The following is a 13752-nucleotide window of genomic DNA, read 5'->3' on the forward strand; positions in this document are numbered from 1 at the left end:
GGAGAGAGAGAGAATCCATGCTGTCAGCGCAAAGCCTGATGCAGGCAGGGCTCGAACTCACGAACCGTGAGATCATGACTGGGACCAAAATCAAGAGTTGGACACTTAACTGACTGAGCCAGCCAGGAGCCCCCGCAAGATGTGTTCTAAAAGAGAATTTAAAAACATTTAAGAGGAAATCAAGAATAGGCAGGTGTTTTGGGCATGACTATAATCAGAACATGGGGCTGAAATATAATATTGAGAAACGCTTTTTTTTTTTCTTCCTCAGGGAGGAAAACAAAGTAGGTTCGGTTTAAATTAAGGAGAAACTATTTGTTGGAAGACTGGAATTTTCAGAGAGAAGAGTTCCTGTTGTTTGATCCCATCCATGGAAACCAAGTTTCTAGTGTTGGGCTCCCAAATCAGTGTATTTCTCAAGCTCTTGAACTCTACCACCCCCAGGCCTCCATAGCACCTTTGATATTTCTCCTGTTTCCTGGAGAAAACATCTGACCATTGAGTCAGATGGTTTAATTTTCTTACCCCACTCTCTCTCTCTCTCTCTTTTTTTAAAGTTTATCCATGTATTTGGGGGGAGGGGAGGGAGAGTGAGCCAGGGAGGGACAGAGAGCGAGGGGGGGAGGGAGAGAGGGAGAGAGGGAGAGAGGGAGAGAGGGAAAATCCCAAGCAGGCTCCTCACTCCCAGCTCTGAGCTTGACTTCGGACTCAAAGCCACGAAATGTCAGATCATGACCTGAGCCGAAATCAAGAGTCGGATGCTCAGCTGACTGAGCCATCCAGGTGCCCCTCTTAACCCCCACCCCTTTCTAATTTATAGGATTGTATTAAGAACACAGTGTTGTTCACCTGCATAACGTTAGGGTGAATAAAGTTTGAGGAGGCTCTGAAAGCTTTAATAAAACCCAGTTTATGAAAAGCGAAGCTGGGAAGTAAAACCCCCCATCCCTGCATCTTTGCGGAGCACCTTGGGGGTATGGGCTACCCACAGATGGGGTGTAGACGCAGGTGACCTCACCTCCTGCAGGGCTGCTCGGACGGGAGCCTGTGGTCAAGGGCCGTGTCTGCAAACGCGCAGATACCCAGAGGGGCTGGGCCGGAGATCTAAAGGGCTACTAACGTGGGCCTACCTGGAAACACACACACACACAGGTGGTGAGGTACGTGGGGAACAGCTGCTCAGGTCGGACTGGCAGACACCACATGGGAACGTGCCAGAAAGCCCGGGAAGCTGGGGCACCTTTCCACTGTCTATTTTTAAAGGCCGGCAATGGCAGAAAAGCCCAGTAGGCCAAACAAACAAGAAAAATGCCTCTTCCGGATTTGGCCTGTTGGCTGGGGGGCTGCAGTCTGCGGTCCAGGGGAAAGATCTCTGGGTCCCAGGTCACACCGCTGCCCCGGAGCTGCTCCCCCCCACTCCGCCCCATACTCTCTTCAGTCTTCCGTGTGGCTATTCCTTTCCCACCCTCTAAGGACATCAAGTCCTCCAAGAACTGTGTCCCTGGGCCTCCTCTCCGTCCCACCTCCACCCCCCGACCCAGGCCCATGGGTGGTCTGCACGCACTTCTCAGAGCTGCCGCCCGTCCAGGCCGACCCGCCACATCCCACATTCAGTGCCTCCACTCTGCGCCGTCACCTTTCAGTTCCCTGCATCCCAGGCTGGCGCCCCAAGTGCCGGCTCAAACAGACCTTCACGATCTACGCGGAAGACAGAACACACACGGCCTTCAGACTGTGGCCCGCACGCCGCCAGTCGATGGGAGCGGCGTTTCATAGTGCCAAGTCTCGTCACCTCATCTTCTGTGAGAAGAGACTGAGAGAAGGTAGTAGGGTGTTCGACGCACGGATCCCAGGCCGTTAAAAAAAGCGGTCAGGTGTCTGCACCTGTGACTTACTGCTCACGTGGCTACAGGTGACTGGATGGGCCGTTGGGCTATGACAGTTAACTCTTCGTACTGATATTTCCTAGAACGAGTATTTCTGGGTTATACTACAGCACATGGGAAGTGAAAAATCCCCCGCCCGCAGCACTGCTGGCAAGAAATGCTCACAACCCACGATGTTGCAGAATAACTGTAGAGGTGCCTGGGTGGCTCAGTCAGCTAAGCGCCCAACTCTGGACTTCAGCTCAGGTCATGATCTCATAGTTCGGGAGTTCAAGCCCCACGTCGGGCTCTGTGCCGACAGCGCGGAGCCTGCTTGGGACTTGCGGTTCTCTTTCTCTCTCTCAAAATAAATAAACAAGCATTAAAAAAAAAAAGTCAATGCTTTCATTTTGCTCATGACCACGAGAGAAAGGAACGTTCACTTCCAGATGATCCCAGATCCCCTCTTTCACCCACTGCTGTGACTGAGCATGGTGATATGTGCTAAAATTCTTTGCAGACGCTTCATACTGTGCGGTTCATAATGTTGAATGATTTTAAGGTTGAAATTCTCTACACTGGCACCACTGTTATTGAGACTGAATCTGTCGTTCCTGCCACTTCGAGTGACCGGTTAGCACTAAGGGGAAAAAACTCCTAGACTTAGAAAGTGTTTATGTTCTTCCTACTTTTCAATATATACACAGCACAAGACTCATCATAACAACCCTTGCAAGGTCTGCGAGCGTCAGTCTGGTCTGGGTACTTGTCTGCTGGACCGGGGTGACGGATGGTATCCACAGCTCCCCCTCGGCCTGCAAACTGTTTACATTCGCTTAAGTGCTTACTGGTAAAACCTTCAGTAAATTTGAAAAATGTCTCCTGTAAATCCCTATAATGCTTAGGCTAAACCCTGTTCTCTAAGTGAATCATGCCAAGTACACAAGCCATTCATTTCGCTTCGAAAACTCAATCTTCGTCGTTTATTTCAAAACCAGGCACTGCCCCCACCCCCAAGTGTGCTCATTCGTCCTCTCTCAATAACCTTTCTCTCTGCTCCGCTCTTTCCGACTCTCCCATGTGTAGCCCACACCTACAGCTCACCAGCTGCGGATCACCCTGGTCTGATCCATCAAGTTGGGAACGGAATGCTGACGGGTATTATTTCCCTGTCAGCACCACCAAGCTGGAGAAGGGAGATTTCAAGGAGAGGGTCATCAAAATACGCATGCATTTCAAAATAACCAGGCCCTCTTCTTCGGGAAGCTCCTTTGCTGGCCAAGCCACCCTTATCTGTGTCCCCTTTCCTTGGACCCCCAGTGAACTTCTCGATCTCGATTCCCTCGTTCCCCCCAGTGCGTACTGAGGGGCTGTCCCGACCATCTGTGAAGCCTTTTGTGCATCTGGCTAATTTTTCACTCCGATTATGGGTAATCAGCACATTCTCAATGAACTGAATTGGACAAAGGGATTATTTACTTTTAAAATAATCCAGAAGAAACAGTAGACCTGGACGTTCTATTTTTTTTTTAAATTTTTAATGTTTTATTTATTTCTGAGAGAGAGAGAGAGAGACAGTGTGAGCAGGGGAGGGTCAGACAGAGAGGGAGACACAGAATCTGAAACAGGCGTCAGGCTCTGAGCTGTCAGCACAGAGCCCGATGCGGGGCTCAAACCCATCAACCGTGAGATCATGACCTGAGCCAAAGTCAGACGCTTAACCGACTGAGCCACCCAGGTGCCCCTAGACCTGGACGTTCTTAAGAACGATTCCTTTTAGTTAGGACAGACCAGAGAAATGCTTATTACTTAAAACACACACACACACACACATACACACACACACACAAATGTTGAAGATACATTAAGTCTGTAGGACCTCAAAATAGGTAAAGATGGCGGAAAAGGTGTCTGTATCCCTCTCTTGTCCGCGAACAAAGAGAACCTACATCAGAAAACTCTGGCTTGGACGGGAGCAGGTCACTCCTGCAGAAGAGTGGTCAAGAGCAGGACAGCGAGGAAGGACGCACTCCACACGTGAGGCAAAATACAAGTTGCAGTCGGTATTAAATTTAAGATCTTCGCCGCAAGAATGTGACAGCCAGTGAGTGTGCTGGGGGTGGGGGAGGAAGGCGACAGCTAGAAAGTTACAAAGCAGAATGAGGGCTCGAGATACACATCTGGCCAAGAGGAAGGTCAAGTTTAGCGGAAGGAGCCCTGGGAGGAGCAGCCTTGGGTCCTTTGTGCGACCCCACTCCCACCCCGCATCCCTTTCCCTTGATGACCAGGGATGAAATATGGGTCCCAAGCGTGCACGATCCCGTTTCCTCTCACAGGGCTTCGGAACTGGGACAGAGGACTCATCTGGGAGGCCAGGGGGCTAAGGCGGAGGCTACCATTTCGATGAGGAGTCTGTTTAAGCCAACGTGGGATTGGAAGGGCCAATGCGCCGTGAGGGAAAAATGAAGCTCACGTACAGAGAAAAGCAGAGGTGGACAGAGCGAGAAGGGAAGCTAAACTGTGACCAAAGAGCTGAGGGGGGGCCCTTTCCAGAAGTCCGGTGGCAAGGACAGCAAGAGAAAAACCAGATGCAGTGCTGATTCAGCAAATCTTCTCTAAGACACTAGGATCATTTGTCCAAATACTGCGTCAGAAGAAAGGGCCCCAGTGGGGAGGGGGGGTTGGAAGAGGTATGAGAGACACCCTAGGGACAGTCTGAGCCCAGCGCCTGCTCTCAGGTGAGCCGGTCTGTGGGTCTTTGAGCTTGGGGACCACAGGTAGAAACCGTTCCCAAGGGCCCCATGGGCCCCAACAATGCCAAAACAGGTGCCAGATTCCAGCGGCTCTTATCTTATATTTGGTCCTCTGAAATGGACCTGAGGTTCCCTAGGAAGAACTACTGGGGACATTCACTTGTCCCTCTGACCCCTCACCCTGGCTCACCCTAAAACTACCAAATCCATTTAAACAGTTTTTTTTTAATGTTTATTCTTTTTTGGGAGAGAGGGACAGAGAGCAAGCAGGGGAGGGGCAGAGAGACAGGGAGACACAATCGGAAGCAGGCTCCAGGCTCCGAGCTATCAGCACAGAGCTCAACGCGGGGCTTGAGCCGAAGTCAGACGTTCAACTGACTGAGCCCCCCAGGCACCCCCAAATCCATTTAATCCAACGAGAACCAATGTTGCAGTTCGCCGGGGTGTCCAGGGGATGGAAGGCGTTCAAGGGCACCTGTGATCTGTAACGGGTGGAAGGAAGGGAGCGACCAGCGAGGACGGAGACACGGCTGGGCAACAGGAAGCTCAGAGGAACCGCACTCCTTCCTTCCGCCCATGACAGGTTCCTTGCCGACGCATGGAGCCGAAGTCCCAGAGCTGTGGTTCCCTCAGGCTGTGACAGGGCGGTGCCGACACTCAGCCTCAGGGGGCCAAATGCGCTGGGTTTGCCTCCAAGTTAACAGGGGTACTCTATGTGCTGAGGCACCAGTGCCAGCGGTTAAAACAGCGCCGTCCCACCCCCTGGAGCCATGCTCTGCATACATCTTTGGAGGCCAAGTGTAGATGCAAGAGCTCTTCATCCAAATGCACCAGGACGCTCGAGTTCAGCCCGCGTGCATCTGGGGCGCTTCCTAAGTGATGTGAGGCACAACGTGCTCAAATCCACCAAGCGCGNTGATAAATAATTCTACCACGAAGGCCCCAGGGTTAACGTAAAAAGCAGAAAGCCACGGGGTCAAGTGTTTCCACAGGAATTACACTTGGTAAACAGAAGCTACGACAGGATGTTTTTATGAATCACCTGCAATTATTGTATGGCCACGGCGTTCTCTCCAACAATCCGAATAATCACTTCTTGTGTGCCTAAGAGAGTTAGGATGGATTTAAACATGTCATCTTAGTAGTTAAAAAAAAAAAAGTGAGTCATCTTTCTTTCCACTGGTGAGGAAAACAGGAAAAGCAGTCTTTTTCTGACAGTAGATAAGGAAGATGATCTTTCTTTCATTAGCGGTAAGTGATTCCTTAGATCCACAGAATTGTCAATATCAGCAACAGAGAGAGAGTTAGAAGTACTGTCGTCTGTACTCTCCTGGAGAAAATGTGGTAACTAATAACGTAATTTTGCAGATTTTTATTCTCATTAAATGGTATTCTAACTGTAAGGATTTTTGACTTTGCTTCTCAACAAAACTGCACAAAACTTTCTGTTGCCTAAAATGTAAAGGGGACGTTTATACTGAAACTGGCTATTTTGAAAACAATTATCTTACTATTCCTTGATCAAATACATTCAATGTCACTTTCTCCATCACCGGAAACAATATAGAGAAAGCCATGGCGGCCACTTGGCGAGTGGCACTGAGGCTGGAAATCAACGTGTTTTTTCACGGTCTTGAAACACAGTGGAGTTGGAGTTTATTCACTTTCTGTACATCAGTTGTTAGGTGAAAATACAGACTCAAAACTATGCTTCGAAGCCCCCTGCAATGACCCACAAAGTGCATGCAAGCTTAGACACGTACAGTTCTGGGGAATAATGACCACGTCCGCTCAAGTTTGAGGATCCCTGAGTTAAATCGAAAGAGAGAACGAATGGGGTGCCAGCGGGGCTCAGTCGGTTAAGCGTCTGACTTCCGCTCAGGTCATGATCTCACGGTTCGTGGGTTCGAGCCCCGTGTCAGGCTCTGTGCTGACAGCTAGCTCAGAGCCTGGAGCCTCCTTCAGATTGTGTGTCTCCCTCTCTCTGACCCTCCCCTGCTCACGTTGTCTCTCTCTCTCTGAAAAAAAAAAAAAAAAAAAAAAGAACGGAGAGGCCGAGATTTGGTCTCCCTAGAGTGGTGGGTCCTTCTCGTGGACAAGAGATTTCCGAGAAGGTTACCTGCAGCTGTTAGGAACTCGGGGCAGGGAGACAAATGGGCTAGGCCAAATTTTGGTTCTGCCACTTATTAGTAACACTTGGATCCCCAGTTTTCTCACCTGTGTTTTGGGCGCATTGAACAGCATCCTAGCTCATGGTGCTGTATGGAGAATTAAACATTAATACTGCCTGCAGTGCTTACCATTACGGCGGGACTGTGATTTCCCCAGGAAATGCAGAGTGAAATTTACAGGTCAACCTCACTGACTACGGGGAACTCGAGAAGCTGTCCTTGTTCTTAACACGTATCACATATTCTTTTTTCTGTAACCTTGACTTTCTTTACGCATTTCTCTGTTTTATTAAACTACAGTCTTGTGGTACTTCTAGTCCTTTCTGGAATACAGAATAAACAAGCAAAAAAGCACTACCTTTGGGGCACGTGGGTGGTTCAGTTGGCTGGGTGTGTGTCTGACTCTTGATTTCAGCTCAGGTCATGACCTCGCAGTTTGTGGGTTTAAGCCCCATGCTGGGCTCTATGCTGACAGTGTGGAGCCTGTTTGGGATTCTGTCTCCCTCTCTCTCTCTCTCTCAAAATAAATAAACATTAAAAAAAAAAAAGCACTATCATCTGTGTCAGTTCTATAAGGCGTTTAGTGCCCACCCACCTGTCACGTTTTTCTGGAAGAGAAAACAAAAAGTTCAGAGAACGGCCGTCATGCATGTACACAAATGCACTGATGGGTCTGCAGTTTTTTCCCACGTTCTCAAAAAAAAAAAAAAAAAGAACAACTTTTTTCCAGGCAAAAGACAACATTTCCAGGCAAATGTTTCCTTCCTTAACTATATTCCTTTAACTTCTTAGAATATAATTTATTCACTTCAGTAAACATTTTCAAACCAAACTGCAATCACTTAAAAAAATTAATGCTATGTATAGGGCGCCTGGGTGGCTCAGTCAGTTAAGCGTCCGACTTAGGCTCAGGTCATGATCTTGTGGTTTGAGAGTTTGAGCCCCGCGTCAGGCTCTGTGCTGAGAGCTCGGAGCCTAGAGCTGCTTTGGATTCTGTATCTCCCTCTTTTCTCTGCCCCTCCCCTGCTCATGCTCTGTCTCTGTCTCTCAAAAACTGAGTAAAACATTAAAAAAAAATTAATGCCATATATCCCCGCCCCAACCCAGTAAATGCTCATGATATGTCTTTAGTATGGACAGAAGCCAAGCTAGGGACAAAGGTGGAAAGAGCTGTCATCAGCAAAGATGTCCAAGGATTTCCTTCCCGGACTTAGACGCTTACTGCTGCCCGTCCATAATGACGGGAACTTGCACTTCACACACCAAACTGCAGAGCCTGATGCTGGACAGATTCAATGAGGCAGATCGGTCCAGATCAAATGGTGCAGTAAATTCCAAATCAAGAATTTCAAAATAAACCAGCTGGGCTTTGCACCTCAATGCCCGACAGCCACTGTGGACATCAGAATGGCCAAAGCCGAGGAATAAATGTTACAGGATGGTCTGTACGACTTCCCACTATTCCCCACAGCCACCACTTATAAAACATCCATGTCGTAGACTATAATTTACTAAGTTATAATAAAGACTAACTGGCAAGATATAAAGTCTGCAGTTTTAAACCGTGACTCTCAGTGCAAGATTTCTGCCACAGACTCGGAACAGCTCCTACACTGTACCAATGAGATAAAATACATCCTAGCTCGGAATGTTAAGTTTGAGTCTCTGTGTCCAGCCCTGCAAGTTGCCCTCTCAGAGGCCGCGTTAGGTAGCAATTCAGGTTTATTATCATTAAGGAGAGTCTGCCTGGCTCATCTTGTAAAACAAAAGAGGAAGTTACAAGTTTAACAAGACTAATAACTAGACAGCCTGTCTCCTTAAAGGATGGGCATGGCCAAGGCCAGCCACCGGCCCCCACTCGGGACGGATGGAAACACCTGCCGTTCCCGCGTGCAGGAAATGACCGCTCTGGGCAAAGTAAGAGGAGACCCCAGTGGAGTGGCAGGCCTTGATCTGGTCACCGTTAGACGCCTAGTGGCTCCTCACTGGGGTTGTCCTGCATTTGCCTTGGTTACAGAGGGTATGATTTCATTGACGAAAGGAGGAAGCGCTTACATGTGATCTGGCCAGCAGCACAAGCAGCTTCTAGTTGTTGAAATGGGTTACAGAGCCTGCACGTGCTCTTCTAAAACAACGTCACCCAGGGACACCTGGGGGCTCAATCGGTTAAGCGTCCAACTCGATTTCAGCTCAGATCATGATCTCACGGTTCATGAGCTTGAGCCCCACATTGGGCTCTGAGCTGACAGCATGGAGCCTGCCTGGGATTCTCTCTTTCTCCCTCTGCCACTCCCCCACTCATGCTTGCACATGTGCACAGAAACACACACACACACACACACACAAACACTCTCTCTCTCTCCGCCCCCCCCTTAAAATTAAAAAAAAAAAATTAAAGCCTATAAAACAACTTCACTCATAAAAGTACTTCTGGGGCCCCTGGGTGGCTCAGTCAGTTAAAAGCACCAACTTCAGCTCGGGTCATAATCTCACGGCTTGTGAGTTCGAATCGTGTGTCGGGCTCTGTGCTGACAGCTCAGAGCCCGGAGCCCGCCTCAGATTCTGTGTCTCCCTCTCTCTCTGACCCTCCCCTGCTCATGCTCTGTCTCTCTCAAAAATAAGCAAACAAACATTAATAATAATGATAATAAAAGTACTTCTGACACTTTTTAAATAAAAACATGGCAGACGGCTTTCTTCATATTTCAAAAAAATGAAATCAAATATCAGTAGATATGAGATTTCTGTTCTTTTCATGGCTCCCTGCAATATAATGGTATTTTAAATTCACTTAAGAGCTGAATGGGTACAAATAGCTAATATTAAAAATCATTTTTACATAGACTTCTGACTGCACCTGCATTTGTTTCCTTTACTGTTTTCCTGAAGGATGTGTGATGGGTTTGATCCTCAAGTGTTACCCAACACATTTTAGGCTCCATGAGGGCGATGTGAGGGCAGGATTCACTGATTTAGAATAGTCAGTATCAACCATTTGCCTCTTTTTATTCTTCTTGGCTGATAATATCCACTGGATTAAAAAAAAATATTTTAAAATGCCAGTTTCAAGGACTCCAGGAAGTTAAAAATGTTTAATTATTAACCATTAGTGATATTAAAATATTTATATGCCTTTTAGTTCTACTTAATTGAATTTGGTAGAGAGAGTAATGGAAGCAGTCCTTCACTCGGCAGATAACAGCATTATCAGTTGCCTGAAAAAGGAAGGCTTCGGACAGATCTTCCTTCAGAGACCCTGTATGCATTTGTCTGAAATCACTATGCTAATGGAACGTTTTTATCCTCAGCCACAATGAGAGAAATAAGTCCGCGTTTCGCGGACTCCCAGAAAGATATCCGTGGCGTGAGTCTCCCCGACGGCGGCACTGCGAATCTTAGATCGGTTTTAGGTGCCCTGCGGTACACTTCTGGCAGAGCGGAAAAGTACTGTGCGTCCACACCGGTATGTCCCTCTGTGGGTGTGCTATCTGCCCTTCACAACTCAAGGCACAAGACTGGGGGAAACGACTGGGGATGAACCAGCAAATGAATGTTCTAGACGGCGCAAGAGTCTTGTACTCGTGAGTTTACCTGATCTGTCCACGAACCAGAGGTCTGTTCTTTGTCCTATTCATGTTTGAATCAAACGGCACCTCAAAAAACTGCAAAAAAGAGTGAAAAGAAAGACAGAAGGCATTAAGTATACCGTGAAGCAATTCTTCTCTTCCGTAATTTTGTCTGCAGCAAATTTCATTTTAATTTTGACAGCACGGACCCATACGCTAGGTCCTCGCTGGAGGAAAATTCTCTGGGAGAGACATATTGTAAAATGGCGTGAATTCGTTGTCCAGGACATGCACGGGCCCCGCGCTCATCCACCCTGAAAACCACCTGCTACATATACAGCTGCTTCTCCAGAGCCCCTGGCGCACGTGTAAAGTGTTCGTGCTCTGACGGATTTCAGAACCCTGCACACATCCCAAAGCCTGTGAATCGACCAGGAATAAGTGAAACCTGGGAAATGGGTGACTGAAGTCCAGAACAACCAGCCAGGCGACCCTGTGACCAGGGTCCCTGCCCCCCTCTCNATCACGCGCAGTGACCCCTTTCGCTCTCAAGGTACCCGAGTGTGGACAATACACTGCTACGGTCCCCCTAACGAAGAGGAACAAGAAATTCATACTTTAGTGTAGGGGACAGCAAGCTCGTAGCTCATGGGCCACATCCAACCCGCAACTGCTTCTCAATGGCTAACGAGATACTAATATGTGGGGTGTTTTGTTTTTTTTTTTACATTTTTTTTAATGATTAGAAAAATACATCCAAAGAAGGAGAATACTTCGTGACATGTGAAGATTACATGAAAGTCAGAGCTCAGGGTCCACAAATGGAGTTGTACTGGGACTCGGCCATGCTGATTTGTCTATGCCTTGCTCTGGCTGCGTTCACACCACAGGGGCCGGGTCGGGAAGCTGCAACACAGATGGTATGGCCCAGCAAACCTAAAATATTTACCATCTGGCCCTTTACTGAAAACGCTTTGCCAACCTTTACTCTAATAGAAAGACTGGCATGTGGATGATTCTAATAATGTGTAAAATACAATGACAGAGAGATGGTCCACAATCAACTCAGAACCAGCCAGGAAGGCAGGGAAACTACTCTTCCAAACACTCTCCAACAGACTTAAAGACTCGGCAGGAGTCTGATGCTTTAAGGGGATTTGCGGGAAGGAAAGAACGGTCTAGACACAAGGGAAAGCCTATAGAAAGAAAGGCAGAGGAGGCAGAAATTTCACGATACGCTCAAGTAGCTAGAAGAATTCAGGACAGCAGAGAGGTTAAGGGTCTGCGCTTTGCAGTTAGAGACAAGGGTTACATTTCCGCTTTACCAGTTACGTGGCTAAGTAACACTGTCTGCAAGCCAGGTTCCTCATCGGCAGAAGGAGTGGAGAAATATATAGCATGCAAGGTTAATGTGAGGATTAATAAGATGTGGACATATAGCATAATGCTTGGCATATACAAGGTGCTCATGACTATTTTTTTTAATATTTATTTTTGAGTGAAGGGGAGGGGCAGAGAGAGAGGGAGACACAGAATCCGAAGCAGGCTCCAGGCTCCGAGCTGTCAGCACAGAGCCCAGTGGGGGACTCGAACCCATGGACCATGAGATCATGACCTGAACTGAAGTTGGATGCTTAAGTGAGCCACCCAGGCGTCCCAACTCTCCAGTAAGTGTGCAATCCTGCCTTTGTCCTGAGTTCTGATTTTGTAATGTCACTTGATGGCTGGTCTTTTTCCTTTGGAAATTTTACCATAATCGCAAATGCAACGTGTTCCAAACTGAACTCAACATGTTTTCATGCATTTCAAGTACTTCTCCAGATTTTCTTTTTTTTTTTTGGGTCAAATATATAACTTCTTCTCATATGACTCGTATCAAAATCTTTACAATCAGCTTTGATTTCTTCGATTCATTGACTAACCATATTCACCACCAAGTCCTGGTACTTTATTTAGACTCATAATGTCTCTCAAGTCTACACTCCCCATTTTGCTGTACTATTACCGCTTATACAGAATCATAATAAAACTATTTGCTCAAAAGTATCTAATGATTTAATGTTCTCTTCACTGCTCATTCTCCAGTGGCCTTGGAAAGTCCAAACTCTTTTTTTATTTTTAAGTTTGTTTATTTTGAGAGAGACAGAGAAAGGTCGAGTGGGGGCAGAGACCGATGTGGGGCTCGAACCCATGAGATCATGACGGGAGCCGAAACCAAGAGTCAGACGCTCAACTGACAGAGCTGCCCAGGCGCCCCTGAAAGTCCAAATTCTTTGTATGTTGCATGGTTTGAAGGCCATCCCTCATCTCACCCACCACTATTTGCAATCTTATCACTTACTTTACTTCTGCCCCTCTGCCATGCTAGTCACTGTCTTGTGAACACAGCCAAGTGCCCCAGGGAGTCACAGCCTCGGGCAGCTTTTAACTCCGAGGCACAGAGGAAACAGCAGGTGTCTGGAGCCTCAGCTTCATTGGTAGCAAACGAGAGGAATCCCTCCACCTCACCAAGTGGCTGTGAGGATTTAAGACCATGCACAATGTCACACTGCGGCCACCATGTGGGGAGATTCTGTTCATTCCTCACCTACGTCTGCACCTGCTGATTGGCCTTGTGGTTCCTGAATTTTCAGCTAACAAATCTGACCTTCCTTCAAGACTAAGTTCGGGGTGCCTGGGTGGCTCAGGTCACGATCTCACGGTTCGTGGGTTTGAGTCCCGTGTCGGGCTGTGTTGATAGCTCAGAGCCTGGAGCCTGTTTCAGATCCTGTGTCTCCCCCTTTCTCTGACCATCCCCTGTTCATGCTGCCTCTCTCTCTCTCTCAGAAAAAAAAAAAAAAATTAAAAAAAAAAAGACTAAGTTCAAGTTCAACCACCCACACGGAAACCCAAGCCTCTTACTTGATATGATCTCTTTCTCCTTTCACCCCCCCATGACATTTCTCTCAACCACTGGGAGATGCAGTTGCACCTTGTGTGAAATCAAAGCAGTACATGTGAAATACACACTTGTCAAGAATTTACACAATCAGGGGTGCCTGGCTCAGTGGGTTAAGCTTCCCACTCGTGATTTCTGCTCAGGTCATGATCTCATGGCTCATGGGATGGAGCCCTGCATCGGGCTCCGTGCTGACAGTGCAGAGCCTGCTTGGGATTCTCTCTCTCCCTCTTTTTCTGACCCTCCTGTGTGTGTGCTCTCTCCCTCTCTCTCAAAATAAATAAACATTAAAAAAAAAAAAAAAGAATTACACAATTTAAAAAGCAACAGATCGGGGCACCGGGGTGGCTCAGTTGGTTAAGCAGCCGACTTTGGCCCAGGTGATGATCTTGCAGTTCGTGAGTTTAAGCCCTGCGTCAGGCTCTGTGCTGACAGCTCAGAGCCTGGAGCCTGTTTCAG

At 47.6% G+C, this 13752-nt stretch overlaps 1 protein-coding gene across 1 annotated transcript in view; it reads right to left on the reverse strand.

Annotated features, from left to right (window-relative positions):
• The window catches only part of COX10 (cytochrome c oxidase assembly factor heme A:farnesyltransferase COX10), a 127078-nt gene that overhangs the window by 23437 nt on the left and 89889 nt on the right, over positions 1-13752 (reverse strand). The window contains exon 5 of the mRNA XM_077746646.1: positions 10381-10451. Coding sequence (XP_077602772.1) covers positions 10381-10451 — 71 coding nt within the window. The remainder of the gene's footprint in view (positions 1-10380; positions 10452-13752) is intronic.

The sequence above is a fragment of the Crocuta crocuta genome, unplaced genomic scaffold, assembly GCF_008692635.1.
Source record: "Crocuta crocuta isolate KB4526 unplaced genomic scaffold, BGI_CrCroc_1.0 scaffold139, whole genome shotgun sequence".
NCBI lineage: Eukaryota > Metazoa > Chordata > Mammalia > Carnivora > Hyaenidae > Crocuta > Crocuta crocuta.